At 37.9% G+C, this 20,541-nt stretch overlaps 1 protein-coding gene across 1 annotated transcript in view; it reads left to right on the top strand.

The window, feature by feature from the left end:
• Window positions 1-20,541, top strand: part of LOC131146744 (potassium channel SKOR-like) — a 151,065-nt gene that overhangs the window by 103,023 nt on the left and 27,501 nt on the right. The window contains exons 8-12 of the mRNA XM_058096511.1: window positions 722-946; window positions 1,178-1,366; window positions 17,607-17,682; window positions 17,807-18,101; window positions 20,339-20,460. Of these exons, the coding sequence (XP_057952494.1) occupies window positions 722-946; window positions 1,178-1,366; window positions 17,607-17,682; window positions 17,807-18,101; window positions 20,339-20,460 (907 nt within the window). The remainder of the gene's footprint in view (window positions 1-721; window positions 947-1,177; window positions 1,367-17,606; window positions 17,683-17,806; window positions 18,102-20,338; window positions 20,461-20,541) is intronic.

Raw genomic sequence — 20,541 nt, 5'->3', positions numbered from 1 at the left:
TTCTTGGGCCATGTTGAATAGATTGTTTGGTTTATTTGGAGAGGATTGTGTGTGCCAAAGACCGTGGATGATTTTTTAGGTATTTCTTTTATTGAGTTTGAGAAGAGGAGGGCTGCTGTAAGCCTGTAACTTTGTGGAAGTTTGCCCTTTGCAGTTATGTGGGGGACGAAATGCATGGATTTTTAATGGAAAAAGCTGTCTTCAAAATTGCTCTGGGATAGATTTGGTATTTGGCATTTCTTTGGGCATTTTAAGTGGCATCTGTTTTAAAGGTATATGTTTTGAGGATGTCCAGTGAGACTGGAATGCATTATCATTTTCATTATACTTTTTATTTTCTCATTTTGAGGATTTCTTATCCTCCTCTCTGTATATTCTTCTTCTCTATTTAATAAATTTCTTTTTTCTATCGAAAAATATTATTTGCACAATCAATATAATATGTACTCCAAAGTAGAAGCTGAAATGATTTATCATCATTTACTCTTACATAACAAATTGAAAATAATAAATAGTAACAATACGTATGAGAAATCTTAGATATTGGTATAAATTAATTTGTACTATGTTGCTTTCCTAATGGCATGTTTTCATCACTTATGCATTCGAAGTTTTATGTTCAATAGTACAAGATGTGTGCATATGTATTACTCTGCAGGCACATGCATGCGGAGATGCATGTATACCAATTTGGGCTTTACAATTTTGGTGGCATCCACAGGAGCAAGAAGAAATTGGGGAAGATGATGAGTCAAAAAAGTCAGTTTTGATTCTACAATCTTGCAGCTCAGTTGGTGAAGTATCTATTCTTTGCAACACTGCTCAGCCTTACACTGTTCGCGTTCGTGAAATATGTAGACTGTTGCGACTTGATAAACAATCTTTTCTAGAGATCCTTGAGATACACTTTTATGATGGTAGAATTATCTTGAACAACTTCCTTAATGTAAGTAACCCGCAAAATATTATTTTCATTATTTTTTTCTAAATTCTTTGTGCCATTTCCTAGTTTGTGTTTTTGATCCATCTAGCTATTTAAGATTGCGTACACTGGATTCTTGTGTCTGTTTTCTATATAAACTCTTAGATCGTATTTCGTGCCCCCAGGAAATCAGCAATTCTGTTTTGTATGATTTTTTTATTTTTTTTTCATTGTTAACACTTCCTCAATTTCCAGGGAAAAGAATCCAATCTTCGAAACAAGCTTCAGGAATCTGACATTGCACTCCATATTAGAAGGCATGAATCCGAGCTGATTTTGAGGGTACACTGTGCTGTTTTTGATGGAGACTTGTATCGACTGAAGTCTTTGATTGGAGCAGGAGCTGATCCTAAGAAGACTGATTATAATGGAAGATCACCATTGGTATGAATTTTACGGCAGAAATATTTTCTTCATTCATTGATAAAGTTTCCACAATATATTGCTAAAAACCTTTACTTGTTAAAAACACAAATCTGCTTCATGATCTTTTCTTACTACCCACTGAATTCTAGTTTTTCAGGAGAAATTACTGGAATGAACAAATCTCCTCTTAATTAAAGAAAAAAACTACCAAACTTCAGCATATTACTATATTTTTTGCTTTTCTTCTGTTCTGGGGCTAGAACGTTTCCTCACAATGTAAGACGCATAAAAGAGAATTATAAGCATGTTAGTTGACTCACTCTCTCAAAAGAATGACTTGCTCTCTCCGTCTCTCTCTCCCTCTCTTGCAAAACAGAACTTCTCCTACTCATGCGTACGGTGCTATAAAGACTGGTGTAGACCAAGGTTGTTAGAATTGGGATCCTACATAGGATCATTGGGAGGGTCCGCAGGATCGGAACGTAGGATCCTATTGTGGATTGTAAGATTCTACTTACAATTTAAAATAAATTAAAAATTTATATATTTGGCAATTTATGTCAACTCTTAATAAAATAATCCTAAAATCTTGGTAGTAAGTTTAAGAAATTAAAATAAATTTTAGGAATGTAGCTAGGTTGCTAGCTGGCACCTAGCAAGTTTTTCCTTCAACAATTTTGACCATAAAGAAAAATCTAAATTGTTTGAACTGCAAAGTGCTCTGCAAAGGGCAAACTGTTGGTAGCTTATTTATTTAATAGTAAAAAAAAAGCAAAAAGAATGAAGAGAAGAAGGAAAAAGAAATTTCTAATCTTGATTCAATGAACTAATGTAAATTTCTCAGTTTCTGTGGTTTTGTCATCAGACCATAAGGAGAAGGAGAAGGAAAAAAAAAGGAGGGATGAGGAAGAATTTTTTGTTAGTTGCAGAGAAAAGAAGAGGAAAAAGAAAGCTATATTCTCTCTGCTTTGGGAAAAAAGATAGGTCTCCGGCTTGTTGATGATAAAGGAAAAAAAAAGGAAGAAAGTAAAAAGAACTACAAAGATAATGCGTAACTGCTACAGACCTGCAACTTTAAGCTCTCCGCCTGACTCTGCAATTCCCTATTTGTTGAAGCTGTCTGCTGATCTCAAAGCTCTCAGCTGGCCTCTACTGTTGCTGGAAGAAGGAACAGTCCAAGCCTACTGATAGACAACCTAGGATCTGTCTATCAAGAACTCTAAGCTCTTAGAGATACATTCAATTTTGAAGGAAGAGAGCATTTAAGAGATGCTCAGTTTCTCTCTTGACTTGGATCGAACAAATCCAAGAACATTGTCGTTATGTTGCCCTAATTTTGATGCATTTGAGCTCACTAGACCAAATTTTGTGTCTATTGAGCTAATAAAAATATATATTGGGCCTTTTTATTTAAAATCCTATATAGGGAAAATCCATATTCCATTGCAAATGTAGGATCGGTAGGATGGCAAGTAGGATCAGGATCCTAAGATCCTGACAATCCAGATAAGATCCTACTAGGATAGTACTTTGTTAAGATTCTACTTAAGATCCAGATCAATTAGGCAAGTATCGATCCTAGAATCGCATGATCTGGATCGGGATTTTGATAAGCATGGTATAGGCTATGATGAACCGAGAGACAAATCCTTTGATCTGCATTTGGACAAGGGTGAGGGGATCTCATCTTTGCTCGTGCAAAAGATGGGTAAATTTATCAGATGAGGCTGTATCATGATTCTTTGATGGGTTTTCAGTTTTTGGTCGGATGGGGAGGGGTTTTCTGAGCATTTGCGAGGGTATTACTAATTACTGATTGTCAATCAGGTGGATGAAGGTGGGAAGCTTCCTGGAGTTAGGGATGAGATGGAAATGTAAGAGATTTTTTGTGTTCATTCCTGGTGGCACAAAGGGAGACGGATGCAAAGCTTCGCAAGTGCTTTCTGCGAACTTAGTGAAGGAGTTACGGAAAGATTTAGGTGGTGTAGTTGCAGATGGTCATCCACACATCAGATCGTTGAGTCAGTTGGTGCTGGAAGGCAATATAGGTGAAGGATAGGGTCATGACTGCCAAGATCTTTCTGGAAATTGAGGTATAGTGGCTGAAAGAGAAGAGAGGTGTTGTAGGTGTGGTGGTGCGGTTCAGACGAAGAGCTCTGGGCTTTCGAAAACAGCAGTCGTCACTAGCCAACCGGAATGTTATGAGAAAGAAGCTAGGGTTCTGGGGGTACGCTCTTCTCAGAGGTTTCTAGGGCTGTGTTCGAGGGGGAAGATGTGAACAGGAACGAACTGGGAGGTATGTTTCTAGTATCGGACCTGGCCCAACTAATTGAAAAGAAAGGTATCTCTTTTTAATATGAACTGGGCCATTGGCTTGAGCAAGCCCAAGGCTTAGGTAAATCTGAGTTGGGCTTAAATGAGGAGTCTAAGGGAGGACCTCATTCTTTGGTCTCCATACAAAAAGTTAATGGCGAGAGTCAGGATGCTGGTTGGGGAAATGTAGAACCAGGTAAGTCAGTGCTGGATCTCAAGAATGGGAAGGCCTAGATTTCAGCCCTTAGGGCACAGGAAATGAGCAATGGGAATGAGGGTGCTAGACCTCACTCCCAGTCTCCAGCACTCCACATTCCAATTCAGGCTGAACGAACTCTGGAGCATAGCCAAAATATTAATAGTTTGGAGTTAGAATTAGACCGTGGTGTTAAAAAAACGCAACTAGCCTGGAAGAGTTCCAAAGGTGTGTGGTAAGATGAAAAAAACCAGGTGCTGTTATGTGGGAGATTAATGATGTCTTGTGTCCGAATTCTGACAAATTTGAGTGTAGTAAAGTGTATGCTCTTTGGAAGGCAGCTTGTATGGGTGCTGAGATGAGGAAGGTGTTTGAATAGAGGAGAGAATTCTGGTGTAACAGGGAAAAAGTTTTTAAGGAGAAATTCTAAAGGAGAACTTAGTATGGTGGAAGACTCTTACAAAGAAGGAAGTTGGGTGTAGCAATGGGGAAAGAAAAGAAAAGGAGGTAAAGAAATGAGGGGATTTTTCAGATTCAGAAAGTCATGATTTTAGTGAATTTGATTGTGGTGGGAATTGTTGTCAGGATGAGATTTGAAACCAATATGGGTATGTTTTTTATTCTTGGGACGAAGTGGGGGATTTATCTTATGTTCTTCCTCTCCTGTTGGAAGGTTTGGAGGGAGTGTCTATTTTTGAAAATGATGGTTTAGTGAACAATTTACAGCGTAGGGATGAAATATTGCCTACTGTCATGGAGGAAATTCTCCCAAAGACTTACAAGTTCAAGATCTTTTGGATAAAATGGATTCAAAATTGAGTGGTATTGGAGGTAATGAAGTTCACTTGGATGGTGACAGAAGTCATAAATTGAAGGGTCAAAGGGAATTAGCAAATTTGAAGAGCATGATGAAAAGGGTTTGAAAAGGGGTTTCCTTGGTTAATTTTGTCGAGTTTCATGTTGTGATATTATGTTTTTTTATTTTTTATTTTTCTGTTCTCTTTGTCCCCGCATGTTGTACCTTCTTATTTCCTTATCTAGTATACTTTCTTTATTATTATTATTATTTTTTAAAAGCATGTTAATTGACTTTCTAGCAAGATTTGGTCAATTAATGAAACTTCTTTCAAACACTGAAGATAGAGAACAATGGAACCCAACATATTTTGTATCTTTGATAAAGATGCTTGGAAAATAAATAAGTCTGAAGCTTTTTGCTTTTAGTGTCTCCAAACTAAACTTGCGGTGTCTTGGACCTGAATTAGCTGCATTTCCTGCAGAAATTTTCATTAAATGAAAGAAGTCGCTTGGCCATATAAATTTACTAGATACTAAGTGCCAGTTTCTTATAAAATTCATATATAATATCTAAATTATATTTATCATTTATGACATATATGTTTATTATTATGATGCAATTTTGTTAATGAGATATTATTTAATGAACAGCAAGTTAGTTCTTAGTATTATAAATATTAAATATGAATAATCAATATATTGTTTATTAAATAGAATTATGAACAGAGACTGAAAATATATGTATACACATTCAATGTTTCAAATTTGAAAATATATGCATACACATTCAAAATGTTTCAAATTTCAGTTTCTACTAAATTTCCATAATATGAAAATTTTCAATTGAAATTTTAAACAAGTAAAAAATGATGGAAATTAATGGACATGGAATTTTTCATTATGAAATATTAGAAGATTAACAACATAATAATGCCAGATTTAGTGCTAAAATAAATAAGACATGTCATTGCCAAGTTTGTAGTCTATATGGTGCGACAAGGACACCCATTTTCAATTAATATAAATGATTTTTGTTTTTCCAGTAGAAAAAGAAGAGATTTCATTAAAGAATAAAGAATGTGCAAAAAGGTGATCACTGCACCCTCTATAGGAAAAAAATAAATAAATAAAGGAGAAACTACAATCAAAATAAAACAACCTTCCAATCTCGCTTGAGATCCAAAAAAAGCACCCCTTTAAACAGCCTGCTGCAAAGGACTATAGAGATGCCAAATAATAAATCCTTTCCCATGGGAAAGGACAAGGGGTCTTCCTTTCTAAAAAGATTCAAGGGTTCTTTTGCAGCCAAATTCCTCATAAAACTGCAAAAATGCCACTAGTCCATAAGACTGAACCATTTCTACTCTTCCCTAAGCTTGTAAATGAATTATTCAATAAATGCTCCACAAACCTGGACAGACCCAATTGTCTCCAAATAAACCAAACTATTCTAAATCCTCCAAGAGAAAGAGCAACCGCTAAAAAACATGAGATGCAGATAACCCATAATCAGTTATGTGTGTGTGTGTGTTTATGAGAAAGTAAGATAATTCATTATAGAAGAAAGAATGTACAAAATGGAAATTAATATATCCTCGTAATACGAAAAGTGTACAAAAAGTAAAAGAACTATAATCAAAATAACACTGCCTGTCAATCTCACTGTAAATCTGAGAAGCACACTCCTATAAAACAACCAGCAAAAGACCAAAGTGACACCAAATGAACCCTGTCACAGAGCAAAAAGCATCATCTTATTCCCAGTAAAAACACGTACACTGTGTTCCAACCAAATGCCCCACAGAACTGCAAAAGATAAAGGACCAAAGATAAAGCCTTAGATATGCATCCTACTCTGCAACAGATTGTTGGTTATAACTCTATGAAGAACAACTACCCAATTAATAGCCTTGATCTTCCAGGTAGTACAATAAAGTGGAAAGGACATGTCAAGTTGTCAACCCAGATCAAATGCTTAAAGAATGGTTTAGCAGAATAAACCCTTAAAGAGCTGAAAACGCAGGACCAACAATCCCCATATTGGAAGGACGAAAGCCTCCAACAGCAACGTCTACAAGAGAGATCCTCAACCTCCCTATAGGGGTGGCAAAACGGGCGGGCGGGGTGGGTTGCCAATGGGTCGGGTCATAAACGGGTCACAACCCTATAATCCCTAACCCGTTTATTAAACGGGCGGGTTACGGGTTACCCGTTTAAAAAACCAATATAATATTTTTAAATTTTTAAAGCAAAATAATTAAATTAAGTCCAATTGTTCCTCCCTTTGCTTCCACGCCTCTCTCTCCAGTCTGATGTGTCAGACATTTTTCGTTCCCTCCAAGCAACCTAGTCCCTTCGTTCACGCCAATGACGTCGTCGCCATAGCACCATCTTCCAAGCCCTCTCTCTCATTCTTCTTCTTCTTCTTCATGCGTCCAATACTTCAACGACTGAACTGATTCTCGATTTTAGCTCGGGCGGGGCGGGCGTGAGCTAATTAGAAGCCGAGCACTAATGCATCCCCCTGCCGCCGACGCACCGCCATCATCACCGCTGAAAGCACTTGAGCTCATCAACCACCTTCTCTCTCTCCTCCTCCTTGCCTCCCTCTCCGTCAAGTCGTTCGTCGGGCGGTGGCAGGTTCTTCAATCGAAACTCTCGTCCCTTATCTCTCATCTCACAACTCTCGGTTGAAGCTTGAAGGAGCTTGGAGGCCGCCATGGAAGACCTAGTGGAGCAGCCGAATAGGAGGACTAGAGGAGGCAGCCGCGAATAACATTTAGGGTTTTCTCCATTTTGACCTTTGAGCTTTCTAGGTTTTATATTTTCATTGAACAGAAGCCAAGTAAACGGGCCACCCTACGGGTGATCCGACCCAAACCCGGGTTGACTCGTTTATAAACGGGCGGGTCACGGGTTGACCCATTTATAAATGGGTTGACTTTCATAAATCCGGACCTGTTTTAACTGGGCGGGTCACGGGTGACCCGTCGGGTTTGAACCCGTTTTGCCAGGCCTACCTCCCTATCATTAAGAGACCTACAACAATTGAAATCCCAAGAAAAAACTTCGTCCATTTGTGATAAAAAAAGAGATGACACTTTTGCCCTAAATTAGGGGAGGACATGACCATCCCCACAAATCCCTCCTAATAAATCAAGGATTAGACTTCGTGCATAATCAAAACCAAGACCTCCCATTACCAAGAAGCCTTGCAGCCTGCCCATGTCCACTTGAGTAGACCCTTGGGGGTGGAAAGATGATAAATGAGGAAAAGAAATGAAAATCATAGAATCAACCACCCAAATATCTTCTGTAGAAATCCCTACAATGTGAACGATGGCCACGATTGGTGAATGACGACCAGCAGTGTGAACGACAGCCACAGTTGGTGAATGACGGCCACCTACCATGGTGGGTGAGCCGCCACCACCTACCATGAGATCTTGCCACAAGCCAGTGGCTATAAATTGAGACCCCCCACCAAAGCTAAACTACACTTCTCAACTGCAAGTTGTGTCCTCTTCTGTTTTTCCATATTTTATTCTCTGTGTACATGTTAAATAGGGTCTTGAGTATGTAAGGAATACACAATTGAATATACAATTGATTCATTCTCATTCTCTACATGGTATCAGAGATGGTTTTTTCCTAAACCAAGCTATGGGGGACAACTCCATCAATAGTCGAGAGTCGACAACCTCAGAGACTCAAACGAGTTGAACCAATGCCATGATCAGTTCGAATGGACTAGATGGCACTTTTGTCCAATTATCGGCAGAAAAACTCAACGGGAAGAATTTCCGAGAATGGGCCCAGTCTGTGAAACTTGCAGTCGACGGCAAAGGAAAGCTCAAGGTATCTTACCTACGACTCAAAGAAACCTGATTCAACGAATGTTGTGGCACTCCAGCAATGTAGATCAGAGAATTCCTTGATTACCTCATGGCTTATCAACTCCATGAAGCCAACTATCAGGAAAACATATATGTTCCTGCCCACAGCAAAAGAGGTGTAGGATGCAGTCCGAGAAATCTACTCTAACGAGGAGAATGCTTCCCAAGTCTTTGAACTTAAGACACGCCTATGGCAGATGAAACAAGGCGAGAGGGAGGTGACATACTATTACATGGAGATGTTGGCACTATGGCAAGAACTAGATTTAAGTAGCGAATAAGAATGGCATTGTGCTGAGGACAGTGCACTGTTCAAGAAGAGATTGGAAAAGGAGAGAGTTTTTGAGTTCCCTGCTGGCCTTAATCAAGATTTAGATGATGTACAAGGAAGGATTCTTAGCCACAGACCTCTACCATCCACTCGAGAAGTGTTTGCTGAAGTGAGGCGTGAAGAGGCAAGGTGCAAAGTCATGTTGAAGGAAGCTACTACCATGGTACCGGAGGGCTCAAAATTTGTATCCCGTGGGACCTACAGTGGGCCAAATACCAAGCAACCAAATTGCCGCCTCTAGTGTGAACATTGCCGAAAGCCTAGCCATTCCAAGGATAATTGTTGGGAGATTTATGGCAAGCCAGCTGACTGGAAACCACGGCAGAGCACCCAAAGCAGAGGCTATCAAGCTTGTTCTGAGACTCAATCCGAGAGGCAACAAGTGGCGAGCAACCATTCTGACAGTGGCAGGAGCAGCACCTCTAGCCATGACCAACTACAGAAAATCATGGAGATGCTATCTACTCTCCAAGCCTCGGATCAGCCACCAAAAAATATTCCATTTGGTAATTTGGCACACAGAGGTAATTTCTCACAAGCTCTATACACCTTTCATAACCATACACCCTTGATTATAGATTCTAGAGCCCCTTGACACTCTTCTCGAATTTTTCCCTACCTCTCGGCTGGACTCCAATCTCCCTCTTCGTTTATTTGGCTGCATTGCCTTCGTGCATGTCCATCCTCACCAACGCACCAAGCTAGATCCTCGGGCCACCAAGTGTTTCTTCCTTGGGTATTCTTCATCCCCAAAAGGTTACAAGTGCTATCACCCTATTTCTCATTGTCTCTTTATCAGCTTTGATGTCACCTTTTTCGAGACCACTCCATTCTATCCCAAGTCTTCTATTCAGGGGGAGAATGTGAGCAAATCTCAGACTCGGAATAATTCCAATGGTGACATGTTTTTCCTAGACTTTCATCTCGCCAATCTACCATCCTCCTCCACTTCCTTGCCAGTCACAGAAGGAAACTTAAACTCAAGGGGAGAGATTACACAACAGAATAACAAGGAGACACTAGTCTACTCACGAAGGTCGAAGCCAAGTGGTAATGAAAAACTCATACCCGAAGCACCAAGAGAGTCAGAACTGGTGGCAGCTCCAAGCAACCAAGAGCCTAACCAAGAACCTCCCAACAACTCAGAATAGGTAATAGAACCTACTCCTAATAAATATGATGAAATTGATTTGCCCATTGCTCTCAGAAAACATCCTCGTCCATGTACACTTCATCCAATTGAAAAATTTGTGTCATATAATACCTTGCCCATGGGATACCATGCCTTTACTTCTAACCTTGACAGGGTCAAAATTCCAAAGAACATTGAGGAGGCGTTTGAAATTCTAGAATGGAGAGAGGCTGTAATGGACGAGATAAGGGCATTGGAAAAGAATGGAACATGGGAGGTTATAAATTTTCCTCGAGGAAAGAGACCAGTAGCTTGCAAATGGGTATTCACTATTAAATTATTGAACAAATGGGACAGTTGAAAGATACAAGGCCCGGTTGGTTGCAAAAGGATTTACTCAGACCTATGACATCGATTACACAGAAACCTTTGAACTTGTGGCAAAGTTGAACACTATCTAAGTGCTCCTATCCTTGGTAGCCAATCTAGATTGGCCACTTCAACAACTCGACATAAAAAATGCATTCCTAAATGGTGAGCTGAGAGAAGAAGTGTACATGACATTACCCCTTGGATTTAGTAAAAGGGGTGAGGAAAACAAAGTCTATAAATTGAGAAAGTCCTTATATGGACTCAAACAATCTCCCAGGGCATGGTTTGATAGATTTACAAAGGTGATAAAAGGAGAGGGATACTGCCAAGGATAGTCCGACCATACTATGTTTTTCAAACAAAAAAATGGGAGGAAGACTATTCTGATTGTGTATGTAGATGACATTATCCTCACCAAAGATGACATTGAGGAAATGGGAAGATTGAAGAAAGTTCTAGCCATAGAATTCGAAGTGAAGGATTTGGGGCAAGTGCGATACTTTCTAGGGATAGGGAATTAGTGTTTCACAACGAAAATACACCCTTGATCTCTTGACCGAAACAGGCATGCTAGGTTGCAAACCAAGCGACACACCTATTGAAGTTGGAAAAAAAACAGAAGATGTTGGGAAGCCAGTAGATAGGGAGAAATATCAAAGATTAGTCAATAAACTAATTTACCCGACATACCAGACCAAACATAGCTTTCACAGTAAGTGTAGCAAGTCAGCATATGCAATCTCCAAAAGAAGCACACCAGGAAGCAGCCTTCAGGATCCTAAGATATCTAAAGGGATCTCCAGGGAAAGGCTTATTGTTCAAACGAAGTGAACAAAAGGAAGTGGCAATATTCACTAATGCTGATTGGGCTGGCTCTATAGAGGAAAACAGATCCACGACTGGATACTGCACCTTTGTATGGGGAAATCTGGTCACTTGGAGAAGCAAGAAACAAAATGTTGTAGCAAGGAGCAGTGCAGAGGCAGAATTCAGAGCTGTTGCTTAGGGAATATGTGAAGGATTATGGAGGCTATTGGAAGAACTGCATGTTGAGTTAGAGTTACCTATCAAGTTGTACTATGATAATAAGGCAGCTATCAGTATCTCTCTTAACCCTATCCAGCATGACAGAACCAAGCATGTGGAAGTTGACAGACACTTCATTAAAGAAAAGGTGGAAGAAGGAACTATTTGCATGACATATGTCCCTACTAAGGAGCAGATTGTAGACACATTCACCAAGGGACTACCTCGGAAACTCTTTGAGAATTTCATTGGCAAGTTGGATATGATCACCATCTATGATCCAACTTGAGGGGGAGTGTAGAAATCCCTACAATGTGAATGACGACCACAGTTGGTGAATGATGGCCACCTACCATGGTGGGTGAGCCACCACCACCTACCATGAGATCTTGCCACAAGCCAGAGGCTATAAATTGAGACCCCTCACCGAAGCTAAACTACACATCTCAACTGCAAGTTGTGTTCTCTTCTGTTTTTCCATATTTTATTCTCTGTGTACATATTAAATAGGGTCCCAAGTATGTAAAGAATACACAATTGAATATACAATTGATTCATTCTCTTTCTCTACATCTTCCTAATAATGAATGCAAGAACTATTACCCACAATAAATTTGGCATAAAAACTGAGGTTGAGGGGGAGGTCATGGTGGTTCTAGTAGAGTACTAGTTGTGGTGGTATTCATGTTTGAACTCATTACTTGAAGGAAAACCCCACTATTGATAGTTTACTGTTGTCGGGATCTTTATGAAAACTAGTCTGGGCCAGCAAGATCTTGCTGGTTATGATCTTGAAGTGGACCCTCCCAACACTCCTAGTCTGCATAGCCTAACAACTTCAAACTTTCGCTTCCATTGCATCAGGTGCAGCTGTGACCCTTTAGGTTTGATGGGCTTCTAGCCTCTTCATCCTTTCATCCTCAATTCTAGTGCCTCACCCCACATGAAACATACCTGATTTATTGTAGTCCATGAAAACTTAGTATCAATACCCTAAAGTTTCTCTTCTGATGGATTAGTTAATATGTTGTGCAGATTCTTTCTTTTCCATCTATTCACTCTCATCCTCATCTGTAAATCCTCATCTGTAATGTAAGTGCCGAAATTTCTCTCGTATTTTGTTCTTTGTTAGTCATTTGACAAGTCTTGACTATTCAGGAAACTTTTATCCTTCTCATAGTGTTATCTAGGAACTCAAGATGAAGAAGAAGATTAGTATAGCGCTTGAGGGGGATGGCCTATATTATTTTGATTGGCGGCGTCCATGCGTTTAGGGGGGAGGGTAGTGGTTCCAATTTCTCAAGTGATATCTTCGCTCTCCTCTCATGGTACTTCTTTGGATCAACGACATGCTCACCTCAGGACATCCATCTCTGTTGATTTTTAGTTTTTTAGTTTGTCTCTCATCTAGAGTGTCAACTAGGTCAGTTAGGAAAACACAATAGGTCTTCCTATGATCCTAGGATTGAGTCCCGTTGTGAGTCCTATTTTCCTTTGTTCATTTAGATCATTGGGGTCTATGTTGGATCAAGAACTGATCTAGATTATTTCATGTCTTTTGTGGATGATTTTGTTGTATGACTTTGTGATATTTGTTACAAGATAGGGTTCAGTTTTTTAATGTACTCATTCAATTTTATAATGAAATAAAGAATCAATTCAGTATTAATTTAGAGATTTCAGTATGATAATACTCTTGAATTCATTCAAAATCAATTTAAGATATTTTGTTTAGATTCACGAAAATGCATTCTTCATACTCAACACAATGGAGTGGCTTAAAGGTTGCAATTTCTTAACATAACAGGTTTTTCATGTGTGAGTTCCTACAACCTTTTGGATCGATTCTGTCCTTACATCCTATTTTTCAATTAATTGGATGCCATCTACTTTCCTATAGTGAAAAGTTACCTTCTCTATTAAGCACCCTAATGCTCCTTCCTCTCGTGCCCCGTACTTTTGGGTGAACCTTTTATGGATGTTTAGCACCTTGATGTGCTATTCACTGTGTATTTGTTGGATATTCTGGATCTCAGAAAGGATATAGGTGTTGTGATCCTCAAAACTTGTAATACTAGTATACTACATTAACATTGAATTGATATCTTTTTTTGGAAGGAGCACCTTATTTTCTAGTACTAAAATATTCTTTATGTTAAATCTTGATATACATTGTTGACCCACAACTTAACAGCCTAAGCTTTTAGGTAAAGTGATAATCTAACATGGTATCAGAGCTAGTCTCTAGGAGGTCCGGGGTTTTAATGTTGTTGCCTGAGTTTATCATTTGGCGTTTAAAAAATTATTGTATTCCCTGTAATGGGTGTTATTTATCACTTGTTTTTATCTCCACATGCTATAGGGCAGCACGTGTGGGGGAGTGTTAAAGCTTGATATACATTGTTGACCCCCAACCTTACAACTTAAGCTTTTAGGTAAAGTGGTAATCTAACACTTTCAAAGAATCCTTTCTTTATAGTCTACCTGTTAATGATTTCCTTGAGTTGATCATGTCCCATCCTCATCCTCGTTGGAGATGCTTTCTATTGTGGTGATTTGTCTGTTACTGCTCCAAACAAATTGTTGAAGGCTTATGAGTGTCATAAGGAAGGAAGCGACACTCCTTCCACCTCTTCAATCCTCTACTATATCGGATTCTTGTTCTAGATATCCACCTTACTCAGACTTGCATTTACTCATTAGTCATTACTCATTGAAGAGGTTCCTAAAAAATTGTGGTCAAAAGTCCTTCGTCATTCATCCCCCTAATTATGTTTTTGTACTTCATCTTCCCTCTATTGTGCATTATTTTTCTTTGTCTATTTTCCACTTTTTTTCTTCTTATATTGATGCTCTTACTAATCCTGGGCACAAGAATACTATGGACTTAGAAATGGGGACCTTAACTTTTTTATGGACACGGGGAAGGATCATTGTCCTTCTAAGGATTTAGTTAAGTGTCGCTGCCCAATGTGTGTTTCCTTATCAGCATGAGGGGTCAACTGAAAGACTAAAAGCAAGGTTGGTGGTCACCCAGATGTATGGCTTTGATTACTTTGAGACTCCAGTTGCTCGGATGGCTTAATTCTGTTTGGGTTTTGATGTCCGTAATTGTTTAACTTTGGTTGGCCATTGTACCAGTAATATAAAATGCTTCTTGTATGGGTATTTGGAGGAAGAGGTGTACATGAAGCTACCTCTAGGGTATGTTGCTTAGGGGGGAGAGTGGCAAGGTTTGTAAGTTACATAAGGCCATTTATGGGCTGAAGCATTCTTGGAGGACCTGCTTTGATAAATTCAGCATGGTAGCAGTTTTGCCTTTTTGGGTTTATATGATGTTACTCTGCTCACTCGGTGTTTGTCGGGCGGAAGGAGACAGGTGTAGTACTTCTTGGTTTATGTTGATGATATGACCATCACTAGCATTGACTCTCAATCTCAAGGCGTTGTGGATGACGTGTTGGCTTCAGAAGTAATTCCAAATCAAGGACTTGGGCATCCTTTGTTACTTCCTTGGTCTCTAGGTTGCTCAGAGTGGCAAAGGATTAAGTTTTTCACAGTGGAAATATACTTTAGCCTTGCTACACAAGACTAGTACTTGGGAGCTAAATGAGCTGATGCCCTCACAGATCCATAAGCAATGTTATCCAGATATGATGCACCTCGGGACAAGAATTTGGTTTGAGAACTTATTTATTTGACTATGATTGAATCAGACATATTCTTTGCTCTTGGGAGGGTCATTAGATTATGGAGAATCCAACTAGACACACTGGGATGCAGTGCGTAAGATTTTTCGGTACCTAAAATGCTCTCTCTGGTAAAGGGTTTGTCAAATGTGTAATAGAAGATTTGATTTTGTTGGATTTTCTTGTTAGGCTGGTTCAGTGGATGATCAGAGTTCCACTACTAGGTACTGTATGTCTCTGGTGATAATCTTGTTGCCTGGCATGGTAAGAAACAAACTAAACAAACTACAGTTGTGAGGTCTAGAATACAAACCTACAACACTTTTAAGTGAGTTCAGTTAATATGGTCAAAATCTTATATGTTAGAGATGCAGTTTTTGCTGACGAAGCCTAGGGATATATCTTGCGATAACAAGCTGCAAGAAACATTGCAAGTAAACCTATGTTTCATGGAAGGACAAGGCACATTGAATTTGACTGTCCTTTCATGACAAATGCCATGTAGAAGAAGATGTGGCTACTCCCCTTATTGAAATCCTTTAACAAGTTATGATATTTGATAACTATGGCATGTTTAGACCTGCTTTATCTGCTGCTTGCACCTAGGTTTTAAATTTTTATTTCGACCAAAATTTCAAGGCTTCAAAAGTTCAAAAATTTCGATGAAAAATTCAATATCGATGTAAATTTTGATTTGATGAAATTTAGTAGTAAAGTTTGTAATTCTTGAATCATTAGAAACTGTTAATAAACATAATGTATATTATAAACAAAATACATCAAGGACAATTATGTGGTAAGGTGCAATAACTATATCATATTAATCATATTAAACATATTCTTCTAATATAAATGAAATTTGTAAATTGGTTAAATATTATGTAGTATGAAAAAATACATATAATTTAGGCATAACTGGTCAAATAAAATGTTGTGGCTAATGTCTAAGCTTCATTTTTTTCATATAATACCAAAATTTGGGAAGCTCAATGCATACCCTTCTTATAGTAATATTTAGATTCACTATAAAATAAGGATAAATTAAGAAAAAAATTTTAATTCAAGTCTTCAATTTCAAATTTGAATTTCAAAGAATTTTCATTCTTCAGTTAAATTTCAAAAATTTTGCTGAAATTTTGAGATTTCATTTAGCTTCAGACGATTTGTGGAAATTTTGACAGAAATTTCGTAAAATGGAAACTGCCATTTTGATTTCGAGGATGGTGGAAACCAGAAATTTCAACAGGAATTTCAACAATTTCGGGGGCATTAAAGACCATGTTTTTACCAAGTCTGGGTTTGGTGATAATTATGCACCCTTGGCTTTAGGAGTCGTCTTAAGAGTAACCCTAGTTCTTTCAGTGTAGAGTTGTATTTGTTTTATTTGTTTAGGGGTTATTTTGTGTTTCAGAATATGTTCTTAAGACAGCTGGTCTAGTAGTCTTGATTACTAGTGGCTGAATTGCTTTTCCTTTCTACTTTCTCTACTCCCAGGCATGCTTGCAATGATACTTAGCTGACAGACCAAATTACTTAGGCTTGCAACATCAGTTAATTTCCTCTGGCATATTTGTTAATTAAGGTCAGCATGCTAAGGATAGAATTAATGCACTCCATAGGAGCCTTATGAGAAACATCCATGGAATTCTCAATTGCAGCAGAAGAAGGGGATAATATTTTCAGACAAGAGGGAGCAAATGGGACTTGCAGCTACAGGAGCAATGGCTAACTTACCTCCCTTGATTGGACCTCAGCCTGGTTGGAATCCCCCATCAAATGGTCAACAACAGCCTGAGTAATATGAGAAACACCTCCAAGACTTCTTGCTTCCGCCTTTACTTCTTGCTGCAAATTTGAAAGCTGATCACCCTCTGCCAACCCTCAAAAATATCGTGAAGATCTAGCACAGATGCTTGTTCATCTCTGACATTTAATATATGTGAACATACCATGCATTGGATATTTTCATTTGGTTGACATTTAATTACCTTTTGATTCATTTGTCCGCATTAGTGTTACGGTAACTATGAACGTAAGTATTTTTTATGGCCGTGAGGAAAATTTTGGGAGTAGGTGGTTTTGGGTGGAATGGTGATGGTGTTTTCTTCATAGTGGGTGCCGATACATGGATATGGTTTGTGGTTTGTGGCAGCCATGCACAGCGGTTGAAGAAAAGTACAATAATAATTAGTTGTCATTATTTAAATCTGATTGTTAAGGCTTAAAATATTCCATTGATTTTCATGTTACTTTTAACTGAAGAAGTTAAAGAATATGTTTATGCAACGTTTTTGATAGATTCTTTATATATCAAAATAAAAACAAAAAGAATCTGTACCTGTGTATTGTCATTTAATATTTTCTTTTAAAACCACTGCATTAGGGTTATTACTTCTTAAAACATGCAGAATATGCTGATGTTTATTTGTTGTTGAGTTTGTTGACTTTTTTTTCCAAACATTAAAAATTTATGTTATGATTTACTCAAAAAGTTGTTCTCTACAGCATCTTGCTGCATCCATGGGTTATGAAGATATTGCTCTTTTCCTTATTCAACAAGGAGTGGATATTGACATTTCCGGTTAGCTTTTTTCAATGCAAATTTATGTTATTGTCATGAATCCTGCATGCTTTTCTTCCCCCATTGTATACTCTGATCTTGGAATTAATCTTGAAATTCAAATTTATTAATCCACATCTGCTAGACAACTTTGGAAATAGTCCCTTGCTTGAAGCCATCAAGAACAGAAATGATCAAGTGGCTTCTTTGCTTGTTAAAGCTGGGGCATCATTGGCTATAGATGACACCGGTAATTGTCTCTGTTTGGCTGTTGCGAGGAGGGATATCGATTTTCTGAGAAGGCTTTTGATCTATGGTGTTAACCCAAACTCCAAAAATTATGATCTCCGAACAGCACTTCATGTGGCTGCCTCAGAAGGGTTAAATTCGATGGCAAATGTACTTCTAGAAGCAGGGGCAAGTGTTTTCTCAAAGGACAGGTAAAGTTTAAATATTCATCCAGGTTTTCAATTAAAGATGTGGATTGATCCTTGGGACTTTCCAGCATTGTATTGTATGAGAGTGTTTATGCATGGGTGCATATGCCTATTGAAAGGAAATTCATTAGAAGGAAGGATTACAAGTTCAAGAGAGCAGGAAGAAATTTCCTTGGAAAAGGAAGTAAATGAATGAGAGCAAATTTTATAAAATGAAAACCATAGGGCAGCATGATATTTATCAAAATCTTGAGAAGAAACCAAGCTAAGTTGCATGCTTTCTGCCATAATCTTCCATGAAACTGGCATCTCTTCTATCCTAAATGCTTGTCTTTAACATAATGCAAGATCTGCACCAAATATATAACCAAAGAGCTGGAAGCCTTGACCACCACCCTATGCAAATGAGAATAATTCCAATTATCACTTTTCCAGTGTTGCAAGCAGCATTGTGAGGAGGCTTAGAAAATATTCTAAGAGATTAATCAAACCTAATGACAATGTAATTATTAGTTGTCGTTGTCAATTTAAAATTTCCTAAAGAGTTCAAGCATTTTGAGCTTTTTTTTTCTTATAGCTTGTTCACTTTTTAATTTTTAATTTTGAGGCATTTTAGTTTTGTCATGGGCTTACTCATAAACTGGGCCAGCTTGAGCAGTTCTCTGGATTAAATACATCAGTCTACGTTAACCTTGGTTTCCAAATTAACTTCTCTGCCCTCTAACCCATCTGAAAAAAAAAAAAAAAAAAACAAACAAGCAAACCAACCAACCAAAAAACCAAAATAAAAACAAACAAACAAAACAAAAAAAAAACACAAAAACAAAAAAAAAATAAAAAAGAGTTGGTGATTATGGTCCTTGAGGTTAGATGATTCAATTGAAGTGTTATATTAGGCGACTTTTGGGGCAGTGACTGAAAATCAAGAATTTCCAACATAATACTTTCTTCTTAAACTGCGATTGCCTTCTGTGCCAAGTATAATTCTTTGGAAGCCTAACTTGTAACTGCCCTCATGTTAATTTTTATCATGTTGTTTTGCTGTTATTGTTTACTTTTGAGCTTTTTTTATAATTTGTTTATTTTTTAATTTTTAATCTTGAGACATTTTAGTTTTTTAATGAGCTTACTTATTGACTGAGTCGGCTTTAGCTGTTCTATGGATTTAATACATCACATTCTATGTTCACCTTGGTATTTAAGTTACCTTCACTGCTTTCTAACTAATCTGAAAAAGATAAAAACAAAAACAAAAGGAGTTGGTGGCCATGGTCCTTTAGGTGATGGTTCAATGAAAGTGTTATAGTAGGCAACTTTTGGAGCAGTGACTGAAAATCAAGAATTTCAAACATAATGATTTCTCTTTAAACTACGATTGGCTTTCGTGCCAAGTGTGGTTGCTTTGGAAGCCTAACATGTTACTGCCAACATGTTAATTCTCCTCATGCTATGCTTGGATAACTGAACTTGGAATTTAGAAAATCCTCCTGGGATTTCGGGATTTTATCCCCTTAAAACCCCTGTTCAAACTCCATGTTTTTATATGTAATGTGTAAAATCCAAGGTAGCATGTCAGGTGTTTCTCAAAGGGGAGTAGAAACATGTCTTGTCAATTCCCTACTATAACAATTAAAACTATTCAAACACAATATTTTAATAATTCCCTGGATTTATAAATGCTAAGTGTTGAAATCTCATCATTCACACCGAGCATTTACAAAATTCTTGTCCTAATTATCCCTAGGATATTCCTTTTCTAATGCTGTAAATATCCTTGCTAAGATGCTTCCTGTATGAGCAAAGTTAAAGCATCAATGATAATCCATGAGTAAATAAAAAGGAATTATTTGATCAAGATAATTGGATGGCTGCATGGTCGAAGTGGGGCCTGAATTTCCCTAGATGCTGCAAACTGTTCCCCCTCGTGGATTCTAAAGCTACCTTGCTTTCAAGTTTAAAGCTTTTCTTTTAATATTATTGAAGGTTTTTTTTTCAGAGATTCCTTTGAAATAGCTTCAGTTCTTTCCTGACCAAAATTTACTCAAATTCTAAATTCTCTACTGGGAAATATTGAAGAAAATTTAAATTTATCTATAAAACATAAAAGGAGAAGTATTTAATTTGAACCACTGCATGCAATGGTATCACAGAAAATCTTTAGTTGACGGTTGTCTCTCTACATGTGTTTGGCTGTTAAAATTCAGCACGTGTAACTATTTTTGGCCGTTGAGTGCTTGCAGGTGGGGAAATACCCCAATTGATGAGGCCCGTATAGGCGGAAATAAGAATTTAGTCAAGCTACTGGAAGATGCAGGGACAGCAACATTGGCTGAATTCTCTGATCACTCTCAAGAAGTTCTCGGTACTCCCTATATCACATTTCTCACTCATTATACTCTGATAAACTTCATTTGATATGACATGTATTCAACTCCGAAGGATA

The sequence above is a fragment of the Malania oleifera genome, chromosome 13, assembly GCF_029873635.1.
Source record: "Malania oleifera isolate guangnan ecotype guangnan chromosome 13, ASM2987363v1, whole genome shotgun sequence".
NCBI classification, from domain to species: Eukaryota; Viridiplantae; Streptophyta; class Magnoliopsida; order Santalales; family Ximeniaceae; genus Malania; species Malania oleifera.
The sequence above is the reverse complement of the archived record's forward strand: the minus strand, read 5'-3'. Positions and strand labels throughout refer to the sequence as shown.